This window comes from Penicillium lagena (assembly GCF_028827675.1).
Source record: "Penicillium lagena strain IBT 129212 chromosome Unknown utg000007l_segment0_segment0, whole genome shotgun sequence".
NCBI lineage: Eukaryota > Fungi > Ascomycota > Eurotiomycetes > Eurotiales > Aspergillaceae > Penicillium > Penicillium lagena.
Genome location: NW_026623228.1, coordinates 673,303 through 698,212, shown reverse-complemented (window position 1 = coordinate 698,212; position 24,910 = coordinate 673,303). Strand labels below are relative to the sequence as shown.

Genomic DNA, 24,910 nt, shown 5'->3' with positions numbered 1-24,910 from the left:
AGGATGATAATTATTATTTTTATTTTTATTGTACGTTTACAAATGTTCAAGCTAAAACACTTTCAAGATGAGAAACAATCATGATTGCACCTGATCTCGCGTCACGCGTTTTGGCCTGAGGCGACAAAATGCGCTCACTGGGCTTATCGGCGGACAAACAATCGGAGCTCCTTGCACCCTTGTTGTGAACCTTCCGCCCACCCAATTCCAGCCATGAGAGAGCCTCGTGCCTCGAAGCGGAGGAAGGTCTCCGAAGAGCCGTCCTCCGACGAAGATGGCGATATCAAAATGGAGGACGACGACCAGGATTTCTCGGCGCCCTCCTCTCCCGATGCCGCAGAGGACGACGAAGACTCGGATTTCGCACCGGCTCCGAAACGAACGCCCCGGCGTCGATCGACGCGCGGTGGCAATGGGCTTGTGGAGGATGACTTGGACTTGGATATCGGTGACGCGACTCCTGGTAGAGCCGGCGGCGGCGCGCGGTCGACTGGGCGGCAGCGCAAAACACCCAAAAGGCTTGAGGATGGTGTGACGACGCCAAGTCGCAGAGCGGCTGCTACGCCGAGGAGCGCGCGTGGGGCGAGAAGTGCACAGCGGCTCAGGAAGAGTCCAGAGGTGGACGAGGATGACGTGGATGTGGACTTTCAACCAGCAGCTAAAGGGTCACTTGCCAGGACCAGGTCACGGAGGAGTACGGCGAGAGGCGGAATCAACGGCGATGGCAACCGATCACCTTCTCCCAACGAATTTAACGATGGTCTCGATGACCTCGTTGCAATGCAGCTCCAGCACGACCTGCAGCAAGACCAGCCAGATGCGATGGAACCTGTCGATGTGGTTGAGCCGGTACCTGAATATGCCGCCAAGTTCCAGGCTCTGTGTCAGAATGGCCTCCACGACGAAGTCCGCACACTCACGAGCGTCATTCTTGATAAACTGTCGGGCAAACGACAAGTCCCGGTGCATGGCTTGGAAAATGAGTACCAGAAAGTGCATCAATTGGTCGAGCAGACCGTCACTGCTGGCGAGGGTAATTCGATGTTACTTCTTGGGTCAAGAGGATGCGGGAAGACCACAATTGTCGAGACGACCCTCTCATCCCTGAGAAAGCAGCACGGCAATGACTTTCACGTCGTGCGTCTCAATGGTTTCTTGCACACGGATGACCGGCTGGCCTTGCGGGAGATGTGGCGCCAGCTCGGTCGAGAGACCGACACCGAAGACGATGTGGCCAAGGTCAGTTCCTATGCCGACACGATGGCAACCCTGCTGGCTCTCCTATCACACCCCGAAGACATTTTCGGGCCTTCTGGAGAGGGAGGAGCTGTGACTGCCGCCAAGTCTGTGGTGATTATTTTAGATGAATTCGATTTGTTCGTGACCCATCCACGACAGACCCTGCTGTACAATCTGTTCGATATCGCCCAGGCCCGCAAAGCCCCGGTTGCTGTGCTCGGACTGACCACCAAGGTGGATGTGACTGAGATGTTGGAGAAGCGAGTTAAAAGTCGCTTCAGCCATCGATATGTGTACATCCCGCTTCCCAGATCGTTCGAGACTTTCTCGGATGTCTGTCTGGCAGGTCTGGACCTTGATGACAGTGAGTGTGAGCATATTGCCCAGTCGCGGGGATGGGAGACACTACTCGAGGGCTGGAAGGCATATCTCAAGGTTGGATTTGTTATTCTCTATCATCTCTCACTTGATGCTAACATCGGACACAACAGGATCTATGGGAGGACAACAACTTCCAAATGCATCTGAAACGGATCTTCTACCAAACCAAATCCGTCAAGGAGTTCTTCACCAGCGCCCTCCTCCCCATCAGCGCTCTCCACCACAGCACCTACGCAGACGAATACGAGATCCCCACACCTCAAGCCTTCGCATCCGAGCCTCTATCATGTCCCGACCCGGCTCCGCTCCCCTTCTCCACATCCATCACAACCAAGTCCAGCCCCTCCTCGCTCCCTCTGGCCCTAGTGCTAGCAGCAACGCGCCTATCAGCGATCTTCGACCCAGGCCGCGAAGGAGCACAGAGTCTGGCACTTTCGTTTCCCGCCGCTTACGCGGAGTACGTGCGGTTGCTTACCACAGCCAAAACGTCCGCTTCGGTGTCTGGCGCTGCTGCGACACCTGGTCGGGTCTGGGGGAGGGATGTGGCCCGAGAGGCGTGGGAGAAGCTCGTCCGGTGGGGTCTTGTCACACCGACTGGATCAGGGAATGGCACGGCGGATGGTCAGATGTTCCGAGTGGAAATTAGCTTTGAGGAGGTGGTTGAAATGGCGGGTAAGGGTGGCGCACTCGGTCAGTGGTGGCGAGATGGTTGATCTGGAGGGGTCTGTCTACTCTTGCAAGAATGATGATAGAGCCATGGCGTGTTACGAAACAGGAAGGCTTAAGTTGTATTGCATTTGCATTTATAGAGCTGGATTTTGATACCTGATCATGTTCAATATCCACCCACTTCCAAGGTTGTACATCGTTAGTTTTACTGTTCCCGGTTTAGCGCCGCCGTACCCCGTACATCGTCACGTACACCTCGCCTTCCCCGACATAATTGACCCGACAAATCCCTGCGCGATCTCTTCTCATCAACCGTATCTGTTGTTGCCATCCTCGGGATTTCTCAGTATGTTTACAGCTTTTACCCTATATCTATTCCGCCTATTGCATTTCCGGACGCACAAGGCACTTGATTCCTCACAGTGTCCTGGTTAACTATTTGCTGATGTCTGAGAATTGTTTTTAACGGGTGTAGCTTCGAACGCTTCACCGTTCTTGCGCAACCACCTAGATTCAACACATATCGAGGCCCTGCATAAGTCTTATTATGTTTATGAATATAATATAGCATGGACACTGTCACAGTCAGACTGGCAGAGGCAAAAGACGCACCGTTTCTACCAGCTGTGGAGCGCTCAGCGGCCCAACTATTTTTACAATTCCCGGATCTTGCATGGATCGCCAATGACAGCGTACAATCCGAGGATCAACACCGAGAGCTGATCGATAACGGGGCTGCATGGGTAGCCGTTAATCCTGAAGATATACCGATTGGGTTTCTCAATGGCAAGTTGATGGACCAAAATCTTCATATACATGAAATCTCGGTTCAATCCAACTGCCAGGGAAAGGGAATCGGCCGGAAGTTGATAAACGCAGCGAGGGACTGGGCGGTATCTTGCGGCTGCCCGTCTATTACTTTGACTACTTTCCGCGATGTACCCTGGAATGAAGGATTTTATAGGTCTTTGGGCTTCACGACTTTGAAGTCCTCTGAATTGACCATATCACTGAATGCTATCATGAAGGAAGAGGCTGATTCTGGATTACCTCTCGAACAGAGATGTGCGATGTGTTTGCGCCTGTTGTGAAGAGCCTTCTCTATTGATTGACCTGTCGTTGAGCGTCATACGGGGGTTACACTGTGTAGTCGGAGTAGGTAACTGTGAGGAATATCTAGTGAATACAAAATAGCGTGATTAGCCGTGATTAATTGGTAGCATAGTGGTGGATACAAAACGCTCAATCGGTGGTGATTTGCAAGACGGCAATTTGCCGTCCACGCTTTCCCCCAAAGCGATGGTGTGAGGCGAATGCGGTGTGTCCGACAACAACAAGAACATGACATCGATGAGTCCGACGTAGATGTGACCAGGGTGTTGGATTTTGATCGTCTGATAGCTTCTCTTTTCGCAAAACTGCGCTGCAGTTTTTGCTGATCGAATGATTTGCCGAAGAAATAACCCCACCAGCCTAGAAGGCGCAGACTTAGGCCTGCGTCGTGGAAGTTCAGAACCAAATTCGAGATGAGAGATTCAACTACATCTGAGAATACAATCAGGACGGCAGGAAGCCTTAACTGGTCATCAAACTTGCTGTAGTAGAAAGAGCAAAGTTTGCAATCTATCGTTACAGTTTCACCGTTGTCATCGCTGTCAACGATTGAGGCCAACTGAATCAATGTGAGGGTTTAATTGCGGACAGGATTGCGCCTTGAGCTTCATACCAGTCAACAATGCCCAGTTGAAAATGAGGGCTGTTGACGATATTGACGATATTGGTAGACACCTCATTCAGACTTAGTATACTCCTAACCCTCGCCATCGTCTTAGGTCCTATAGCGCGATAAACACGCCAATAATAACCCCAGTCAGCAAAGAACCGATTGAGGTGAAGATTCCAGGTTGATCTGCTGATCCTCTTTGGTCTTGAATTGACACCTCAGGCCACAAGGCAAACCAATCAACAGCACTAACTGCATGTATAGTAAGGTCTGCCGTCATCCTGCCTGCCCAGATTCCGCCCTACGTACTTTTTAAAACAGGTGGTGTTGTCATCTTGGCCTGCACCCAGATTTAGCACTCCATTATTATTTCTTCCTGCCTATGGAATCACTCAGTGCCAAGGGACTCGTCGCATTACCCCAGGAAATCATCGAGGCCATCTTGGTCGAAATCCGTCCATCTAGTCTCCGGTCTGTCAGTCATGTGTCTCGCAGTCTGCGTTCGATATGCCTACCGTTTTTGTACCGCTCGATAGTGCTTCGGGATCCCAACCAGGCAGAGACGTTCCTCGCGACACTTTCTCAGTCACAGCATTCGATTCCCCCTCTTGTTCGGGAACTGCAAATTCATTACCACAACACACTTGATGAGAAAGACCAACCAACTACGTCTCCGGAGCACATTGATCCCATCATTGCGAAATTATCTAGCCTAGAATCGCTAGTAATCAAAAGCGACTTTTTTGATTATACAGCCGCGGCGAAATTTAGCCTATTACGCCAACCTGAATTGTTCCCCTCTCTTACTTCATGTAGGGCACCTTACGCTGTTAGTAGAAGTACAGATTTCTAAATTCTTATTAGGTCATATTGGATTTGATGTCGGGCATCTTCAAACCTGGTACCTCTTTCCGTACGAGGGGCTGCTCTACCATCCGGGCCTACGAAGTCTCACTTTCTCAGGAGCTGCAGTCCAGACATCCTCACAGCAGCCCCAGACCACTCGATCAACGCAACTTGAAGAACTACGCTTCCTGAACTGTGACCTCCATGCTTCTGAATTAGCAGATATGCTCCAGTTCCCTCGTGCGCTGAAACATTTCACCCTCAAAGGCCAGGGACCAGACCCTATCATCACCCCGCGCTTCAGTGAATCTGATCGCACGGAGTATCTCGATGCTCTAAAGCCTCACGCCTTGTCACTTGAAAGCTTAGATCTAGATCTTGACCTTGACTGGGAAGATCCATTGGACATGAGAGATTTTGTTGCTCTCAAGCGGCTGACCATAACCCCAAGAATGGCTATAGGGGATGATACCGAAGAGGAGGAATTGGATGGGCGTACTAGGTTCACTCCCTGGAAAGAATTACTTCCGCAGTCCCTGACGCATCTGACTTTTCGCAACGACGAGGCTGTTTTCCCTCTCGATGCTATCTACGACATCATACGTGATGGGGATCTTCCCAATTTGACTTCCTTCACTTGCGAAATGCTTCAAGACACGCCTGAATATGGCGTTTCCTGCACCCCGGACGAGCTCTTGGCCAAACAGTACCACAACGGGTCGTCTTTCTCCCAGGCGTTTGGTCAACTGGGGGTTCAGCTGTCCGTCGTTCAAGTTAAAGATTCCGTGGCCATGGTGGAGAACGAGCATTGCCCATGCCCCTGCTGGACTTATCGACATCGATTTGGGAGCGGCGTACCGTGGTGATTTTAACATTTGTTTAGATTTACCTGTTTATGTGCCTACTACGAACCGATTAAGACTTGTAACTTATAAACGTAGTATACTGGAGACGGCTATCTATCTTCCTATATTGTACAATGAATAGAGCCGGGGCCTTCGGGGGCTTTCTACAAGTACGCCTAATTATCAACATAGCCTACCAAGGCCTAGAAATCTCCGCAGGTAGTCGCAACCCTAGCAATGTTTACGCCTCAACGAAAGCCAAAACCTCCTCCACGAAGCTTTCGGGATTCTCTTCTGCGAGGTAGTGTCCACTGTCCTTGACAGTCCCAACCTTGACGTTCTCATACATCTCCTTCGCCATGCCCTCCGCTTCAGAGGCAATAAAACTATGATCGCCCGATAGGATCATGGCGCGCACTTTCGCCTTCCCGTTCTCCTTCAGCCATTCCCGGTTGTGCTTTCCATCCTCCGTGAACGCGCGATAGCTGAGGAAGGCACATCGCAAAGCATCGGGCACCTGGTATTGCATCGTGTAGAAGTCCAAGACCTCGGGAGTGAAAACGGCCGAGTTCTGCGTCAATCGATCGTAGAAGTGCTTCAGGTACATCCTCTCCCTACCCTGCACGAGCGCCACCGAGAATTCGGGGTTGTGGCTTTGAAAATCAAAATGCCAGAGGGTCTGCGTATGCTTGATCTTGTCGAATAGCGTGGTCCCTGGAAGAGGGCATTCGCCCCAGATCACGCTGGCTACATGGTCTGGGAATTGAGAGACGTAGGCGTGGGCAATGGTGCCGCCAATATCGTGTCCGACCACGTGTACCTTCTCTGTGACTCCAATATGCTTAGTGAGCAGTTGAAAGATATCAATCGCGAGTTCTTTCTTGGTGTAGCCGGTATCCCCCAAGGGATGGGAAGAGAAGCCATGTCCTCTATAATCTGGCGCGATGACGTGATATCCAGCTTGAGCGAGTGGTTCGATAACGAAGCGGAATTGATAAGAGCTCTGAGGAAAGCCGTGAATGAGGAGGATCGTTCCTTTCTTCTCTTGAGGGGGTAGACATTCTTGGTAGTATAGCCTGACTTCTGGGTCTTCTCGGTTGAGATGTGTTTGACGATGCATCGTCTTGACAGAGTTGTTAGAGGCCATGGAGGACAGGTTCAAGGTCTTTTTCTTATTTCTTTTTTGAAGGTAGATTTGAGCGCGTTTTTGGAATCTTATCAAATTCTGGAAGAACTTCGGGATGGAATCTTATATAGTTGTACCACGGTACTCACGGAACACCGCTCCAAGCCCACCTCGCAAGATTTTTGAATTAACACGTGGGGTTCAGTTCAGATTCCACTCCAAAGGCGGGGACGGGTTGTCAGATGTCAAGATGCTTGCGGAGTGGGATTAGCAGCGCGTCTCTTCTAACACTTAACAATTCTACCAATTTAACCACTTAACCATTTTACCAATTAACCACTTAACAGTTTCTCTATACCAGCATAACCCACGATTATGTACTAGTATGAGCGTCTATACATTCCGCAAGCATATTTGTCCCACCCCACAATCGCTTTTGCATAATTATAGGCGTTTCCTGGTACCGAGGCCGCGCCGAGCTATCCCCAGACGGTTGTGGGGGTAAGCTTCGACTCGGTTTGATTCAAAAGGTGGAGGCCAGGAATCGGACCCCAAGATCGCTTTGCGAAGGCGAAGTGTGACTATGACTGCCCAGAATCTGTTGGTTTAAGCGTTTAACAGCTTTATCGATTTCCATGCGTTGGTTATTGACCAGACCTCTTCAGGAATAATCACAATTCTTGGAAATCGCCCGTGGCTGGCTCCTAATTTACCGCCATTCATTTCAATCCCATAACGCAACAAGGTCTCGTTTTTTTTTTGGCGTCGTTAGGTTCCGTTCTATTGTCTAGGGTGAAGCATTCTCCGAGGCCGCCCCAAACCGAGTTTCTATAAACATCGAGTCCAGGTCCATCCACCCAGAGCCCACGATTTCTCGATTTCTATAGTGAACTGTACCAGCCAGAAGAAAGGATTGCATCGTAGACAGCCAATATGGGTTTCCGAGTATGGCAGAGTGTTCCTGGAAAGCTGTTGCTCCTGGTTCTCAACCTTTTTACCGCAACGGCTTTGATTTTCGAAGGTTACAATCAAGGTGCGTATTGAGGCTCATGCAAACCATACCTGTATCACCAAGCTGATCGTCATCGTTAGGTGTGATGGGTGGTGTCAGCGGTACATCAGATTTCATTAGAGTCACGCAGATTGGCTCAGACGGTGTCATCACCAACGCGACTAAGCAAGGGTAGGTCATATCAAATCAAATTTACTTATTCCCATCTGACCATTTCCTTAGAGGAATTGTCTCCGTCTACTATTTCGGTTCCATGTTTGGATGCTTCATTGCTGGGTGGTTCGGTGACAAATATGGCCGAAAGAAGGGCGTCTGGCTCGGCGCTGTCTTCGGCGTGCTTGGAGGATCTCTCATGGCTGCCAGCCAGAACGCCAACATGTTCATCTGTGCTCGAGTCATTGCTGGCATTGGAATTGGGTTCATCAACACGATTGTGCCGCCATGGATCTCGGAACTTGCAAGAGCTCATAATAGAGGCGTAAATTTCGCCTTGATCTTTACCTCTAACTGTGAGTGCCTTCTGCTTTTTCCACTTGGCCTTCCAAGTAGCTTATCGTTCTAGATATCGGTATCACCATTGCTTATTGGCTCAACTACGGTGTTCGAAACAACTCAGATGTATCCTTCAAGTGGAGATTCCCGTGGGTCATTCTCCCCCAATTTTCCAAGACCATTGTTAATACTATACAGATTGGCTTTGATGACAGTCCCCCTCATCCTGATAGCCACTACCGTTGTGTTCTTGCCGGAATCGCCTCGTTGGCTCATTGCTAACAACCGCCGGCAAGAAGCTGTTGATGTTCTAGCAAAGGTTCGTGGAGATCTCCATCACAACGATCCTGCTCTTGTGGCGGAGGTTCAGCAGCTTGAGGCTGTTGTGGAAGCATCTCAACACAAGCGCAACCGCATCTGGAACATTGCCTTTGGACGATATTCCGGTCGTCTCCACCTCGGTCGCCGTGCTTGGATGAGTTTCTTTACACAGCAGATGTTGATGTGGAGCGGTATTATGGCCATCACTACCTACTCAGGGGAGCTCTTCCACCAGGCTGGTTTCACTGCATCCAAATCTGCATGGATGTCCGGTTTCTGCAACACATTCTGTGGCGTTTTTGGAACCCTGGCAGCTGTAAGTATCCCTTAACTACGTGTTCAGAAAAGTGCATCGTGTCCTAACATACCATAGACCCTTGTCATCGATCGCTTCGGTCGAATCAAGAGTATGTTGACGGGATTTTCGTGCCAGGGAGTTGTTCTCTTCATGTGCGCTGCTTTCCTCAAAGTTTCTAAGGACACAGATGATGTTTCCAAAGCTGAGAAACTTGGTGTCGCTTCTGCCTCTATGTTGTTCGTTTTCTTATGGATCTTCACCATGGTAAAATCCCTATTCCAAGTGTACAGACCATTTTCTAACACGTCATAGTTCATCATTGTGCCATGCTTTTTGTATGCCACAGAGATCTGGCCACAAGAGGTTAGGGCTCAAGGATACGCCTTCGCAATCTTTGGATGGTATGTCTTGCTATCCTGTACAGAATGGATTGGTAGAGTGTACTAACGATGACTTTCAGGTCTGTGGGCTCTGGCCTTACAGCTTTGCTCATCCCCATCATGTTGGCAAATATAGGATACGGAACCTTCCTCCTTTTTGCCTGTTTCAATATCAGTAAGTTGCTTGCGGCCATTCTTAACCACATACTAATGATGATCTATCAGTTGCAATACCTGCAGTGTATCTCATTTACCCTGAGACCAATGGCCGCTCCCTTGAAGAAATGAACCTGCTCTTCGCTTCCCCTTCGCTCCTTGTTAGTGCCAACAAGCGCGAGTACGACAGAATGCTCGATCAGGCTGGTGGTAACATCGCTGTCGCCGAACGTCGCCTGTTTGAGAGCGTCGACGCCGAGGCCAAAGAGAATGATTGTAGTGTAATTTTACGTGACGAGGTAATATAAGATACAATAGAGCGCATTTTATTGCGCCCCTCAATTTAACGCGGCCAGCTCAGTAAATGATCTGCATCAACGCCTTGGCAGTGGGACCAGGAAAGAGTTTCTCAGTGTATATTGTCAAGGCGATTTCGAAAACGACTGTATCAGAGGAGGAAACCGCTATTCGGTCTAAGACATTCACTCCATCGCAAGCAAAGTCCTCCGCCAGAGTTCCTCCTCCTCCAAAATGGCAGTCTTCACATTCTCCTGCATTCGGAACCCATGTCCTTCTCCTTGAAATACAACAAGTTTCACATCTTTCCCGCCGTTTTTCAAGACTCTTGTCATCTCCTCAGCTTGATCGAGAGGCACCACCTTGTCCTCATCTCCCTGCAATATCAACAGCGGACTTTCAATTTTGTCCACATGGAAGACAGGACTTCTCTCCCGATAGATCCTCTCCCTCTCTTCCTCAGTCGTATCTTCTCGGAAAATGAGAGCAAAAAGATATTGCGATTCAAACTTGTGGGTCATCATCGCCAGGGACTTTAAGTTTCCGATCCCAAACTTGCTGTTTCCTCCAGCCCACAGTTTTGGGAAGTCAACCAGTGATTGAAGTACGGTATACCCACCTGCACTTCCTCCCACGATGCCGGCCTTGGTACCATCAACGAGACCCTGTTCCGAAAGATAGGCAACGCAGGATGCGGAATCATCTACGTCTTTGATACCCCAGGAAGAATTGAGGGCCTCCCGATATTTGCGTCCATATCCAGTGCTACCAACATAATTGACATGGACATAAGCGTAGCCTCGGGACGTCCAGTATTGGGTTCGGAGATCCAAGCCTGGCGCATCGTGGCCTGTTGGCCCACCGTGAATGGAGACTATGACTGGGGGCTTGGTTTCGGGGACAGGAGTGTAAGATGGGTTATGGGGCGGGTTGAAAATTGCATGAGCAACGCCGCCTGTTTCTTTTCCCTGTGTTCGAGGGAACGTAATGAGTTTGGCAATGGAGTATATCGAGGGTGACAATGGAATAGCGGTGGAAGATTTTAGAAGAACCTTTTCGGATGGTTTCGATATGTCAACGAGGTACAGCGCTGACGGAGACGTCACTGTACTCCCTATCACGACGAACTTGGTGTTTGAGATCTTGCGAATCGAGTTCATGGGAATATCGACGAGACCTAGCGATAACTCCAGCGCTTTGGAAGTTTGAAGATCCACAAGCAGCAGCGCATCCGTGGCGAGCTTGGTGGAAGTAACCACAAGCTGAGTAGGCGTCAAGATAATGTATGAGTTGCTGTCCACTAGTCAGCTAGATGCCTTCAGTAAAGAATCGGACGCCTACTTTCCAAGTGCTGAAAACACTCGTTTGCAAGCAATGTCTGCTTCTTCCCATCCAGGTAAAACAAGTGGCAGTACCTCCAAAGATGAAGAATTTAAACGATACAGTTGAGCAAATCCAGTACGGTCGCTAGTGAAAAATAATGTCCCATCTTCGTGCCATTTAGGTTGCCCAACACCTTCCACAGCAGCTTTACCGGCAATGTGCTTTGCATTCCTTGGACCTGCAGCATTCCAATCTGCAATGTGAAGTTCGCTTCCAGTCCACGGCATATCAGGATGACTCCACTGGATCCAGCAAATTTTCGTCCCGTCATGATTGAACCTTGGTGCCGAATAGAAATCCGCTCCTTGGCAAACATTCGTAACACTCTTGTCATCCGAATTAATGAGTACAACCGTATTCGCGACACTGTTGCCGGAATGATCTTCCTGAACAGCAAGAATCAAGTTTGTCTGAAGAGGATGAACGTCGAAATCAGCATATCGAAACTGTTCCGAAGCGGTGATGATCGGCTGAACATCGTTTGCTGCTTTGAGACGGAAGACACCACTCGTGTTGGCGTCTGTAAAGATCAGACTTCCGTCTGGATTGACAGTGCAGGCACCACCACCGTATTCATGCACCTTGCTTCGAGCAGTGTACTCTGATGGCAAGATATCAATTGATTCCGTGCCCCGTTGTTCTACGATGGCGCACCTTCCTTTCTCAGCTGGTCTGCCTTCCACGAGGTAGATTGCACCCGTTTTCGGCTTTTCGTGTCAGCTACATGGGATAAATGCTGTGCCAAGCTGACTTACGTTGACGTGGAGCTCGGAGAATGACACACTACTTCCTGAGACCAGATCAACTGATATGGGGCTGCTCCAGGTGCCATATGGCGCGACTTGAGGCTGGGAGCTCATCTTTGGCTACAGGAGAGGGTGGTTGACGAAGGGAAGAATGAGGGGAAAGAGGCAAAACGTGGCTGACGTGAGAGAGGGAAGCTAGCAGCCGATCTGGCCAGACCAGATCAACAAAACAATTCTGGATAGCTCTATGTAATATTGTTATCGGGAGTAGAGGTAACGTAGAGCATAAAGTACAAGCCTTATCAGGAAGATAAATCGTATTTCTATGGCAACCTCCTGTCTCTGCACCTCTCAATGGTCTTCCTCAACCCTAGATGAGGAGCAACGGAGCAAGTCCGACCGTAGATAGGCCGATGAGGTGTATTTACTCCACTTCCGAGGGCATACCACTCTGCTTGTCAGCATGGTTGTGATCATGCAGTCTGTCAAACTCCGCCTTGGCATGTTTATAGTGCGCTTCTTGTTTCCAGGTGAATGGCACGGATGACTCGAACAGCCAGTCGATAGACTCGAGCGAGCGCTTTGCTGTCTAGAATTTCCCATTAGATAAGAACAAACAAAGCTACAAGGGAAGATAAGTACCTCTGGCCAGAAGAGATAAACTAAGGGGATCCAAGCAATATTCAATGCGCCGTAAACGTAGAAGATCTTCTCTTGTATCCGGCTGAACATGACCGGATTTGCCAGAATGGAAGAGCCACAGCCAATCGCCCATCTATGGAAGGGTTAGCTCGAGCACTGACTTCATTCAAGTTCTTGACATACCCTGCAACGCCAAAGCCGTTTCCAAAAGCCCTGTGGGCGACTGGAAAAATCTCAGTTGGATAAACAAAGGGTACCCTGCAACAAAATAAGCAAAACTCTTTGGCAGTATCAAGTGAAGATAATGGAAGCATACATGAGCCATGTAGAGCTATAAATCAGAGTAAATAAGAATATCCACAGGACACTGACAGCACCGTACTCCGAAGCTTGGCTGGGGCGATTAACAAGCAGCCTGTCAAATCCGCCAGCCAAGAACAGTGTAACAGCGATGCCAGCGGCCCCAACGAACATGAGATTCCTTCTTCCGAATCTGTCAATTGTTTGGGAGGCAATGAGGGTCCCAAATATGCCGGTTGTGTTTGTTAGAGCACTGAGCCAACCGGCTTTTGTGGTGCCGTACCCAGCTTGCGCGTAGATTGTGGGCGAGAATACTGTGATTGCAGTGATGCCGTTCCATTCCATCATAACTTGCAGCCAGAAAGCCAGGTTTGCCCGAAGAGGCAAGTGAAGCTTGCCAGACGCCGTGCCAAAAAACAAAGAAAGGAAATTTCCCTTCTCAGCCAGAGACCTCTCGGCCTCGACAACATCAATGATTTCGTTATACTCCTGCTGAACAGCTTCAGCATTGGCGCTATTGTCACCTCTCAGAGCTTGAAGAACTTCCAGGGCCTCTTCATTGCGACCTGCCTTGATAAGCCATCGTGGGGATTCGGGGAGGAGCCAGATAGCGCATGCTAGGATTATTGCCGGTAAGCACTGGAAAGCAAGACAGAAGCGCCACCGAAAGCTAGGACCGACGCTCTCGCTAGTAAAGCTGAGTCCAAAAGAGAGCCAGTACGCAATTGAAATGCCGACATAATTAGCCAAGAACACAAGGCATATGAAGGCTCCTATACAGCGGTTAGAGACTCCAGTTGGAGAGATTTGTAGCTGCTCGAACCTCTTGAATGGCTCTGAGCAACCTCGGCAGACCAAACTGGAACGATCGCATTCAAATGGCCAGTACCCACGCCAGTGATGACACGCGCGCAAATGAACATTTTGTCGTTTATGCTGCCAGCCTGCAAGGCTCCTCCAATCAGGCAGTAGCATGCCCCCACGAAGACGATTTTGATACGGCCTAACTTGTCACTTAACCAACCGCCCAAGAAGCAACCACTAGATTTCGTTAGTAGTGAAACAGGTAGGGGCAGGAGCAATTATCTGACAAGAGAGCACCCAAGTCTACGGTAATGTCAGTCAGTGATGCAGGTTTAATTGTCTAATCAGCGTACTCACAATAGACTGCTACCAGACCACCCTGCTTGGTTGGTTGAGTGACAATGCCATCTCCACTGCCAATATTCACCACCTTCTGGTAGTCTGGAGAGCCGTTCACACCTCCCATGACACCTTGATCATAACCTTCGAAGAAAATCGCAACTGCCGCGAAGACGTTGATTGCAAAAAGGACAGTCCGAGGCGACCAATTGCGCCAGAGTTTTGTTTGAACCATGTTTGGAGGCCAAGTAAATTTTGCCTTGTGAGATAGGTGAAGCACGAGAGGTGGCCCAGCAGGGAGATAAATACCTGTAGCACATGTAGCACATGCCGTAATCCAGATCGCCTTGGCTTATGCAGGCACAAATCCCCGTGGGAACCCCGGGGATTCCCCAGTGCAACTCTTTCCCCACCGGCCGACCTTGGAGCCTCATAGAGTTCCCCGCTTAAACGGTTAAAAGCTTATAGTCGAGATCCAACGGGGCATGTGGGGGGATGAGCAAGAATCCTGGAATTGTTGGAATAAGGCGCGGATATTCGGCACTATTGATCCAAGATAAAAGTTCGATCTTAAATTGAGGGTGGGCACTACTGGTACCTTGCCGTCGTGCCATCGTGGATTCCTCTTCTTCTGGTCACTGACTATCATCTGTGGTGGCTGCGTGTTTGGTCCGATCATCCCTCTTTCTGAAGCCTTATTGCCTCTTCCGACTGCCTGTGCTCCTCTAAGTTGCGCAAGACAGACCTCCATTTCATTTGCATTAGTGCCTGTATCGAATATGGAAAACTCTTTCTTTCGTGTACAACAAGACAGAGATGGGCGTTGGTTCTTCGTCGATCCATCAGGCGAGCCCTTTCTCTCCATTGGCCTGAATCACGCGGACGAGTCTAACCTCAAGTATGACTTTAATGCGTCAGTCTGGGAACGCAAATATGGCTCAAGAGCGTCCTGGATACAAAATGGTGTTGTCAAGGACTTCCAAAAGTTCGGCTTCAACACGATCGGATGGACACAAGAATACGTTGGCGGCGGCTGGGGGAAGGCGTTAGACTGGTATGGGGAACCCATGGATCTACAGCACAGCCTGTTCCCCTGGAGTGCTGAGGAACTCAAGAGCACTGGTATGCCATATGTTGTTCAGCTTCGCGTCATGGAAATTGAGGATTGGAATGGGAATCCCATCTTTCGTGATGTTTTCTCGGAAAGGTTCGAGAACTGGTGCCGATACCTTGCCCGAAGTGTATGCTCTCAACACAAGGACAGTACCAATTTGTTAGGCTACTACTTTGTTGATATACCTGCATGGATTCGGCACGCCTCTGGGGCCGATTTTCCGCAGCTGAAAGGTCTGAGCGACACCGAGAGGGCAAAGAAGGTGGGCGAGATTGCCGAAAGGTACTATTCGACAATTGTGGGAGCGATAAAGGAGCAGGACCCAAACCACCTCATTCTTGGAGATAGATACAACGGCAACAAGGGAATCCCCGAAGCCGTGCTCCACGCGATGTCAAAGTATGTCGACGTTCTATCTGTCCAGTACTTCGTGGAAGGACCGAGTCCGGTAGCGCGAGAGAAGATGCGACAGGAACTGGAAATGTTTTCAAGGCAGTGTGGCGGAAAACCAGTACTACTGGCTGATATTGGCAACTTCTGCTGTACAGAGTTGAACCCACAACGGAAAAGCTCAATCAATGGACAGCGAGAACGCGGGGAGGATTACGTCGCCAGTCTGGCTGGGGTTTTGCAGGAGAAGTGGTTCGTGGGCTGGCACTGGTGCTCATATATCGAGAACCTTGCCAGAGGATGGGGGTAAGTCTTGACATATTTACGTCGCATGGGATATTGACATTAATCTTTTACAGAATTAAGGACCCTTATGATGAACCATATACTGAGTTGACGGATCAGATGACCACTTTCAATAACTCGGCTAAGGATAATTGGTTGCGGCGAAAGTAAAGGGGCTGGTGAGCACCTTTTGCTACCAAAATCGAGCATCAGCCGGGGCCTTGCGTCCAAGGGCTGGTCAAAAGAAACTGCCCGGGTCAATGCCCGAGAGCGCAACCTAGACCTTCGTGACGAATACCTTCACTATATCTCACACTTCCAGTCTTACCACCTTCTCTACGTGGATGAATCTGGATGTTATACAAGGATAGGCTTCAAACGGACGGGCTGGTCCGCTCGATACCGTACTAGCTCAATTGATCAATGCTATAAGCCACTGCCTGTATATGCCTAAGATAGCATCGTTTTGTCACGAGTGTCCTTACGATTCAACTAGCACATCCGTCTTTGAGGATTTTATTGGACAGCCTCTCCAGCTTATATAGAACATCTCCCCCGGTACCATTCCATCTGGCTCCAGATCTCTGACCTTGGAAATTTGCTGGACAGCATTCCACAAAAATACAAGTGAAATCCTGATGCGCAAAATGCTGACAAGGAATTGGTACCTCGATCTAGATTTGTAGAAGCAGTATTCTCGAGTATGAAAGTCTTTGGTAGTATCCTTACCTATTGCGACTTGTTCCAATCATAAACAAGCGCTATATTGATAGTCGAATGTCTTATTACCTTCTTTCAGGAAGACCTTCGTACCGGAAACTCATTCTGGGAACTGAGAACGTTCAAGGGCTGTCCCAAACTTCCGGAAATCAAAGAGGTCGAAGGTCGCAAAATTGGGATAGAGCTATGGGGCAAGATAAGTTCTAAAGATTCTCTGAAGGGAACGAGGGTTTATCTCGAGTTTAGCTTCCGAGCGACAAAAATCTGAATTTTCGAAGTCTTGGATAGCAAGATTAATGATGCTAAAGGCGACGTAGGTCTAGGAACTATATTTCCTTTTAAGCCACAATTAGCTATACTAACGCTCCTAGGATAGATGTTTGACATGAACAAAACAGAGGGATCAAAAACCCGAAACAGCTTGACCTGAAGTTGCAGCAATTAAACATATTGGGCATGGCTTTCGACTTTCTAAGAGACTCTGATATGCAAGAGAAGTTTAGAGACTCTAACTCTGGCATCTACGAAGACTTGCGGCATATATATTTCAGAGACCGTGTCCATCACCATGTATTTTGGATTCAAGAATCTCTGGGTCCAAACCCACAGTAATGCACACACCCATTTGCACACCTAAATGACACCTAAACTGGCGTATCTCGAAAACAAACAATACTGTACGTAACTCCTCTCATTACCAAGGCATTTATAATTGATTGTCAATCGTCCGATCAGGATTTGTGGCTAGGCTGAATGCAGGTAAGCATGCGAAGCGCCATGTGTCTGAAGTGACATGTCGCGAAGCATGTCAAGCATGCAAGGAGGGCGCATGGTTGTGGCGACCGGGGTACCATGCGACCAGTCTGCAGGCCGCGCGTGGTTTTAGAATAGACCAATCAATAGTTTCCTCCTGAATCCATATATCCGGGTTTATTATTGTGTGGCTTGCTGTATTGCTATGCTGTGACTACACGTCTTGCAATGTATACCTCCTGTATACATATCCTAGAACCCCGTCGGCTGTCGGCTGTCTAGTTTGACTGACCATGCAGAATACACCCACGACCCAAGTCAATCGACCTTTGCACCTAGTCGTAGGACAGCACCTGACGGGCCGTTGCCAATCCACCCAGCCACTGCTGCACGCTGCAGATCGTTATTCTAGGCCGTTGCACGGGTGGCCAGGTCCAGCCCTTGCCGAAACGACTGAAGGGAAAATGAAGTAAAGAAAGCTGGTCGAGAACTATTTTTTGGGCCCTGCAAGGAATCTGTGCAACATGGCTGCAACACTGCAAGCGACCGTCGGCACCACATACACGCAGAGTCAAAATGAGGAACAGGTATTTTGCAGATGGACGGAGGCTGCCGAGGTGTGAGGGCCATGTACCCAACCCCGCTTGCGGTGATGCATTTTCGTCCCACCCCACCCCAGCAAAGACATGATCGTGAAACGTGTTTTAACGATTGACCTAAGCTACTTTATTGGTCGGTACGAGTGGCGGATCATCATGCATATTATTCTACTATTCATCGGACAATTTCGGTCTTCCGGTTGAGAAGATCGCCAGTTTTCGAGTGTCAGATGGACGACAACCGGATAAAAGGAGACGAGGGGAGCAGGGATCATCACTGTGAAGAAACGCCACGAGCGCGTTGTGATTCGGCCTCGTAATGGCGATCACAGTCCGTCATCTCCGCTGTCGCCGTCCATGCAGTAGTCTACTTGCAGAAGCGAGTCGATCAGACAATCCACGAGCCGTGTTTGGACTGTTTGGAAGACATCACCCCCTCATGACGCCATATTTGTCTTTTGCAGTGGAAAACATCGACAGTTGTAGTTAGTGGCGAAGGAGTAGTACATCTGCAGAAGTTTGTGGTATTGGAGACTGCACATCAACGGAGTTTTTTCGGGTTTCGCTAGGCATGGCAGAGAGAGAAAGACAGACTGGACGGACATGAAGGAAAGGGAACAATAGCTCTGCCCGATGGTGTGCAGCAGTGGGTGTTTACCATTTTCGGGCTGTCATACACAGCTTTATGATTATACTGTGGTCCTTTTTGCGCAGGACAGACATGCTCCTACCGGAGACGGCGGACTTGTAGATGATTTACATCCTTCATCCTTCACCCGGCGAAGGATGATAGACTGATGCAAGTCATGATCGCAACCCCTGGGCAATCGATTCCTGCGATCTTCGACCTCATCCACTAGCGAATCCTTTGGATGATGTTAGATGTACCTACTGATCCTCCATTGCGACCTTTCGCAGGGAACCCACGTGGAGTTGAATCCTTGCGTTAATACTTACGGGCGAAAGGAATCGTAAACCATACTCATACATTCGCCCACTCTCTTTCTCAAATTCAGGACTATTGCTGCATGGTAGGCCATATTATCTTAGTAAGTACTGTCCGATCCAATCGCCCGCAGCCCCCCAATAGGGATTTGTCACTTATCGGTCTGTACAGTAGTTAACTAACAGTAAAGCACACGATGATCAATAACTAGAGTTTGCACTCCGACAAATTCCGCCAAGCTTCGGTGGAATGGTACCCTTTCCCAAGCCAAAGGTAAGTCAGGAACAAAGACGAAAAAAAAAGGGGCAATACCGAGTTCCCCCGAGCCCAATAATCGGATTGTTCTATTATTCCAAATCGCTTCATATATCCGGGAACCAAAGATGGCCGCCAAGAAGATAGATGGTGGAGCAGACGGACCCATGGCTCGGCCTAGAGGCGGTGCTTCTTAGTGTCTTCCAGAAAAATTCTTGAATGGTGCTAGTGCGAATGCGAATGCGAAAACTTGCCACACGGACTATCCCCGTATTCTTTCGTTTTTTTCTCCCCTGCGGCGAAACATTATTGGCCCGCCCGCTGCTGCTTGGAGTCCGCTCCGGCCGAACTAGATCGCTGGTAAAGGGTCAGGAGTTGTTCGGTTCAGATTGATCTGGGCTTTTCCCTCCGATTCCAAATCTCGTTCCCAGAGTCTATGACGTGATTCACTCACTAATATGTACCCAGCCCTCGCACGCCATGTCCCGTTCGAGCAAGTGGATACAATGTTTTGTAAAGTTGAATGTACTGAGTAAAATTGGATGTACGATTCAGTCCTAGAGTCATCGGGCCAGCACAAGCTGCGGCGAGTGTCCGAAACATGATTCACAGGAGGCCGGAAAAATGGTCTAATCCCAGCTCGGACAGCGCGCAGAGCCCCCTCTTTTTTCTGACGATTCGCAAATTGGGGGCCGAAAAGGAAAGAGCAAAAAACCTCCGACACGACGAACTAAGCCCACGGCGGGAAGGGAAGATCTCGCCTTGTAGTTACATCTATGGATTTGTCTACGCCACGCCACCTGAGCCAAATCGGGGTGCCGGATCGCAACAAACGATCATGAGTCATGTCTGGTAGCCAGATCTTGCCTCAATTTTGTACAGTACATAATTTTGCTATGCTCTGCATGCTCTACATTGAGGGATCCCTCGCTTCAGGATGGCCATCCCTGTCCCTCCCCGATCCAGGAAGCAGCCACACGTCGGCAGACGCAGTGAGTACCCGAGAAGGAATAGGCGATGGTCCTAGGGCATCCCACGTGGCAGAGAGGGGGCAGAGAGATCGTGAGATGACTGGTGTGCACTCTCTTCCCCACACGCTGCTGTCTGGGGTCGGCCGCATGCTTTACTGTCATAGTTTCGAGACGAGGGCACTAACCAACCATTTCAGCGGAAGGGCTGGATTCTTGTTAATATGGTTATTATTCCGACCGCAAATACGAGGGCCTCCCCAAACTATCACCAGCGCTATCGGCACGCAAGGGGGGGGCCAGGCCGTGATGGCCCTGGTAGACTTTTCTCTTCAGGTCCGTGGCTAACACGAACCAGGGCTGGCTGCACCCCTCTCCCCCCCTAGGGCGCACCCCTGAGCGAGTTTGACACCGCCGCCGTCGCGTGGCAGTCAGGGATGGTGTGATGAGGATCAGCACGGGGATCGACTGACTTCCACTACTTCGGTCGTTGAAACCGTCTGACCGCAACTTTGCGCTCAGATGGATAATCCTCCGGTGACTCTTGGTAATCACTATTTCCACCAGCTAGAAATAATAATACGTAGCTGTCTGATCTTAACCCTGTTTAGCTAGTAGCGGATTCCCGCGGCCGCACGGCCCACGCTGAAACTGGTCCGTAACGTGGCTTAGACTCTCGTAGACTGCTAGGAGTCGTTAGGCCAGCCATTTATCCTGTCCAACCACTTTTAGTTGGACACTGGCCCCCAATTATTGGAGGGAGGAGTCAGAGCCTCAGCGATCATTTATTGTCCGAGGGGCTCGATCGGATGTGCTCGGATGCGTACAGGGCACTATTGGCCCCTGGTGGCCCCCTTTGTCGTCCTGGCTGGTGTACGTGCGGAGGACCTACTAGGTATTGTTTACAGAGACTATGTCCTCCAGTATGGTATGGATAGTCGGTGATCCACGCACCCCCCTGTCCAATCCACGTGGCAAGGGGATCGGCTGGATACATCAATTGGATATATTGCGGAGGTCGTCGCTCGAACGATGCTAGCGAAAGCCTTATCAAACGATTGGGAGGCGTCGGATCGATGACTCCCAACCGTGCCTCGTCGCGACACCGCTGACGTGTCGGATGCGTGAGACCGGAATGAAGCATGGTTGGGTGCCTGGATCCGGGCCCCGCGGACCGGTGAGAGGCTCGTTTTAGGCGCCAGAACCATCATTCCTCGTTTGAGGCCACACCTCAAACAAAGGGGTGAAACAAACGGGCTGTTGGTGCGAAGAAACAAGCGAGATTGTACAGACGCTAAGACTCCACGTGGGCGTGGAACCGTCCTAAAGAAGGGCGTGGAAGGCGAGCTGAATCCCCTTAGTCGACGAGGTACTGCCTTCTCGGGCCTAGTTGATCACCAGTACGAGGCGGACTTTTCGGCCTCCGAGGACTCCTCCCCCCGAAGGGCACTAGCGCGCAGTGGCGACCCACGATAAGGTTGGTGTTTGACCCAACACGGGGAGGCTGAGAAGGATTCCCACGTGGTGTGCGCTCGGGGGCTTTTCCTGAAATCATCAGAGGCAGAGCGCCGATCCCTGCAGCCGGGTTCCCTGGGTCGGATGCGTTCAATGATTTCACCACACGCCGTATTGGTATTACCGCTCCACATCACTTGCATGACCTGGGATTTAACGTGGAGAGTGGTGGACGGAGTCGCCGTGCTCTCTCGCCGGGTACTGTCGTCGTGGCCGGTGGTTGTGGTCGCGGAATGGAAAGAAAGAATCAGAGGCTGCCTCGCAGGATGTTCGTAGGATGTAAACCCGGCCCTTCCACGCCGCTGCCGTTCGCGTGGCCAGTGGGTCAAAGACACTCTTCAGATTTTCTTTCCATTCTTCCGTATACTACAGACGGGTTTCAACGTGTTGTTGCCCTCCAAACAAAAAGAAACCATTTCCCCCTTTTTCCCGCTCCCCTTGTCTCCTTCCTTCCACCCATTATTACCTGTGCCCCCTTCCTTGTCCCCGATCGGCGCAATCCTCATCCTTTTCTGCCTTCCTTCCCTTCCCTGCCCGGTCCACCCATCCAATGCCAACCATATCTTCCGGGAGCCACTGCCGAGAAGATTCTCTTCCTCTTCCTCCACTCCTTCCGGACTCTTTCTCTCCTGCTCATACTCCCACCCTCACCCGCACATCCTCTTCGTCCTCTTCTGTCATCATTTCTCCAACGAGCACCACCACTACCTGCTCCTCCCGCACTCGTCCCTCCTTTGCCGCCTTGGCCCGTGGGAAACCCTCCAGTGCTTTTGCCAATTTATCGGCCTCACAAAAGCCTCCGTCGCCGAACGGGTTGCCGGTGACCCCGCCACTGTCCGCCAAAAGCCCCAGCAGTGATCAATTGTCCTTTGACTCTGCGCGTTCCTCCTCCCCGGCGCCAGCCGAATCGTTCCCCAGGCGTCGCCAGAACGTCTCGCGCCTGCCAACGCCTCCTGAGGACAGCCGCCCAGTCCAGTCGGCTCTACCCTCCAAAATGCACCAAACCTCATCCCGCTTGTTGCGCATGACCGAAGATGACCGTCCTTTCACTAAGGTAAGTGCGATTGCATGGATGGTGGACAGTGGACACTAACAACCTGTAGGATTTTATGGACCTCTTCTCCACCCTCATGGTCAGCCTGAAGTTGGATTCGCACCGTGTCCGGTTTACCCGATATGACCACACTTTCACCTCGGAAGAGGCCATCAACAACCTGGGCTCGCTCAAGTTCTCCCAATCCAATCGCATGCCCGACCCCAAGGACCCGTCTCGCATTGTCACCACCACCACGACCACCACCTTCTCCATGGCCAAGGAAATGGCCCGCTCGGTTTGCCAGCGATTCCTCGATGCCCGGTTCATCGAGACCGTGGATGGCAAGCTGACCATGATCTTCCCGCTCAAGGGAGCTCTGTTCCAGCTCACGCCCAAGGGTATCAACATCCTGCAGCGTTTCTGCCAGCGCAATGGTATCACCGCGCGCCACGTCATGGCTGTCCTGGAGTCACCTCGCAACACGATGCAGTTGGTTACCCTAGAGCGTGATGTCGAGACCGACAAGCTGTCGCCGGATCGCGCCACGATGGAGGTGATCTTCCGCCGCTTTGCCGGCCAGGAGGGCCCCAACATCAAGAGCACCATCTCCACTTCGGACTCGGATTCGCTGACTGATTACGCCAACGGTTTGGTGGGTGTGAAGATGGCACGCGAACGGAAGCTGCAGGATGGCAAGATATACAACAACACGTTCATCGGCAAGGCCGCAGTGGACTGGCTGATGGATTGCTCAACTACCATTGACCGCCGGGAAACGTGCCTGATTGCCGAGCTCTTTGTCAAGTACGGCTTGATCACAATGATTCAGGATGATAAATCATTCCCAGATTCCGGGAATGCGGTTTTCCAGCCCTCTAAATATTCGATCTACGGCATCACGGAACGTGGCCAGCGCGTGTGCGGGTGGATTGCCCGTGACAAGAGCCGTGATACCAGCAGTGGCTACGACAACCGAGGAATCCCGCGCGACTCGAACAACTCCCGTTTGACGCATATCCTGCAAGACCCGGCTCTTCGGCTTCTTTTCCGGGAATTTCTCCGCTACTCGCTGTGTGAGGAGAATCTGTCCTTTTATATTGACGTGTCGGAGTTCACGGCCAACTACCACAAGGCGGAGAAGATCGGTACATTCAACAAGGTGGACTCGGTCCGAGAAACTCTAGCCGCAGCCTATGGCTTGTACAACGCTTTCCTGGCCCCTGGCTCGCCTTGCGAATTGAACATCGACCATGCTTTGCGCAACAGCTTGGCTGGTCGTATGACCAAGGCCGTTGGAGATGACGAGTCAATGTTCAAGAGCCTCCAGGAAGTCGTGAGTCTGTTCGAGCTTGCCCAAAACTCGGTCTTCAAGTTGATGGCTAGCGTAAGTCTTTTTCTTTTCTTAATTCTATGGTGCTAACTAACCTTCTTCAGGACTCTGTACCAAAGTTTATGCGCGATCCCAAGTACGCCGTGGTCCTCCAAGAACACGATGTGGACATCTCTTCTGCTCGCTCGTACTCGCCCAATCAGGGCCTTCCAGAGCGCACCATGAGCCGATCGGCCCGGGCATGACACGTCTCCCGTGGTCAGCGTTGACATTCTGGACAAAACGGCCATGCCCCGCGGCACTGTATCATCGTCATCCAACAACCTTTTGGGTCAGTCGAGATTCATTGTTCCGGTGGTCCGCCTTCACCTCCGTCACGACCGACACGACCTGCCGCCTGTCAAACAAGCACCGACGGCTTTCCATACCCTTGATACCCACCCGTCACGAGATCGATACATCCTCGGCTCGCTCCCCCGACGAAAGACGTTACGATCGATGGCTCATGTTATAGAGAAGGCCGGAACCTGGAAAACATCTTGTAATATTTGGAACGACTTTTCTTTCCCTTCCTTCTCCAGCCCACACCCATTGGAAGAAGTGTCTGCATCATACAAAACACGTCTCATCGACTCCCCATTCATGGAGGACAACAGACTTAACTAAAAACACCAAAAAAACACCAACACATTCAAGACTCGAGGATTATTTTTCTTTTGAATCTTTCTACTACCGAGCATCGGAAATGGCGTTTTCTTAATTATTCGTGCTGTGTTTCGTGTCTTCAATACACCATTTGTTCGTCTGCATTGCCTGCCTTATCTGAGCTTGATTTGAGCACCTTTGTTCCTTTTCATACCACTTCCGATTCCATTTTCATCTTCTTTGTCCAATCTGCATCTTCTCATATCCTTTATCATTTTCTTCCGGCACAGCGTGTGAGTTCTGGCTAATTATTTTTTATGATGCGTGTGCATGTCGTCTTAACTAGCTCGGCTCT

General features: G+C 50.4%; 10 protein-coding genes across 10 annotated transcripts; 6 read left to right on the top strand and 4 right to left on the bottom strand.

Annotated features, from left to right (window-relative positions):
• Positions 1–213: 213 nt before the first annotated feature.
• On the top strand, positions 214–2,333 carry N7510_009799 (origin recognition complex subunit 4; the record flags this gene model as incomplete). Its single annotated transcript, XM_056981724.1, has 2 exons — positions 214–1,674; positions 1,731–2,333. The coding sequence occupies 2 exons, from the start codon at positions 214–216 to the stop codon at positions 2,331–2,333; spliced, it is 2,064 nt and encodes a 687-aa protein (XP_056829560.1).
• Positions 2,334–4,394: 2,061 nt separating this feature from the next.
• Positions 4,395–5,724, top strand: N7510_009798 (F-box protein; the record flags this gene model as incomplete). The annotated part of the gene is made up of 2 exons (XM_056981723.1): positions 4,395–4,824; positions 4,877–5,724. The coding sequence occupies 2 exons, from the start codon at positions 4,395–4,397 to the stop codon at positions 5,722–5,724; spliced, it is 1,278 nt and encodes a 425-aa protein (XP_056829559.1).
• A 220-nt stretch (positions 5,725–5,944) lies between these two features.
• On the bottom strand, positions 5,945–6,850 carry N7510_009797 (alpha/beta fold hydrolase; the record flags this gene model as incomplete). Its single annotated transcript, XM_056981722.1, has 1 exon — positions 5,945–6,850. The coding sequence occupies one exon, from the start codon at positions 6,848–6,850 to the stop codon at positions 5,945–5,947; it is 906 nt and encodes a 301-aa protein (XP_056829558.1).
• A 912-nt stretch (positions 6,851–7,762) lies between these two features.
• N7510_009796 (Sugar transporter STL1) lies at positions 7,763–9,697 on the top strand (the record flags this gene model as incomplete). Its single annotated transcript, XM_056981721.1, has 9 exons — positions 7,763–7,862; positions 7,922–8,012; positions 8,064–8,350; positions 8,404–8,482; positions 8,532–8,970; positions 9,028–9,216; positions 9,265–9,353; positions 9,413–9,507; positions 9,558–9,697. Coding segments are annotated over 9 exons (1,509 nt in total), but the record flags the coding sequence as incomplete, so codon positions are not given.
• Positions 9,698–9,970: 273 nt separating this feature from the next.
• Positions 9,971–12,028, bottom strand: N7510_009795 (S9 family peptidase; the record flags this gene model as incomplete). The annotated part of the gene is made up of 3 exons (XM_056981720.1): positions 9,971–11,078; positions 11,127–11,875; positions 11,924–12,028. 3 exons carry the CDS (start codon positions 12,026–12,028, stop codon positions 9,971–9,973), a joined length of 1,962 nt encoding a protein of 653 aa, XP_056829556.1.
• Positions 12,029–12,338: 310 nt separating this feature from the next.
• On the bottom strand, positions 12,339–14,234 carry N7510_009794 (MFS sugar transporter; the record flags this gene model as incomplete). Its single annotated transcript, XM_056981719.1, has 7 exons — positions 12,339–12,503; positions 12,557–12,689; positions 12,740–12,814; positions 12,873–13,629; positions 13,680–13,897; positions 13,948–13,963; positions 14,018–14,234. 7 exons carry the CDS (start codon positions 14,232–14,234, stop codon positions 12,339–12,341), a joined length of 1,581 nt encoding a protein of 526 aa, XP_056829555.1.
• A 544-nt stretch (positions 14,235–14,778) lies between these two features.
• Positions 14,779–15,813, top strand: N7510_009793 (uncharacterized protein; the record flags this gene model as incomplete). Its single annotated transcript, XM_056981718.1, has 1 exon — positions 14,779–15,813. One exon carries the CDS (start codon positions 14,779–14,781, stop codon positions 15,811–15,813), a length of 1,035 nt encoding a protein of 344 aa, XP_056829554.1.
• Positions 15,814–19,957: 4,144 nt separating this feature from the next.
• Positions 19,958–20,377, top strand: N7510_009792 (uncharacterized protein; the record flags this gene model as incomplete). Its single annotated transcript, XM_056981717.1, has 1 exon — positions 19,958–20,377. One exon carries the CDS (start codon positions 19,958–19,960, stop codon positions 20,375–20,377), a length of 420 nt encoding a protein of 139 aa, XP_056829553.1.
• A 433-nt stretch (positions 20,378–20,810) lies between these two features.
• N7510_009791 (uncharacterized protein) lies at positions 20,811–21,173 on the bottom strand (the record flags this gene model as incomplete). The annotated part of the gene is made up of 1 exon (XM_056981716.1): positions 20,811–21,173. One exon carries the CDS (start codon positions 21,171–21,173, stop codon positions 20,811–20,813), a length of 363 nt encoding a protein of 120 aa, XP_056829552.1.
• A 921-nt stretch (positions 21,174–22,094) lies between these two features.
• Positions 22,095–24,155, top strand: flbA (developmental regulator FlbA; the record flags this gene model as incomplete). Its single annotated transcript, XM_056981715.1, has 3 exons — positions 22,095–22,598; positions 22,648–23,964; positions 24,015–24,155. The coding sequence occupies 3 exons, from the start codon at positions 22,095–22,097 to the stop codon at positions 24,153–24,155; spliced, it is 1,962 nt and encodes a 653-aa protein (XP_056829551.1).
• Between the last annotated feature and the right edge of the window lie 755 nt (positions 24,156–24,910).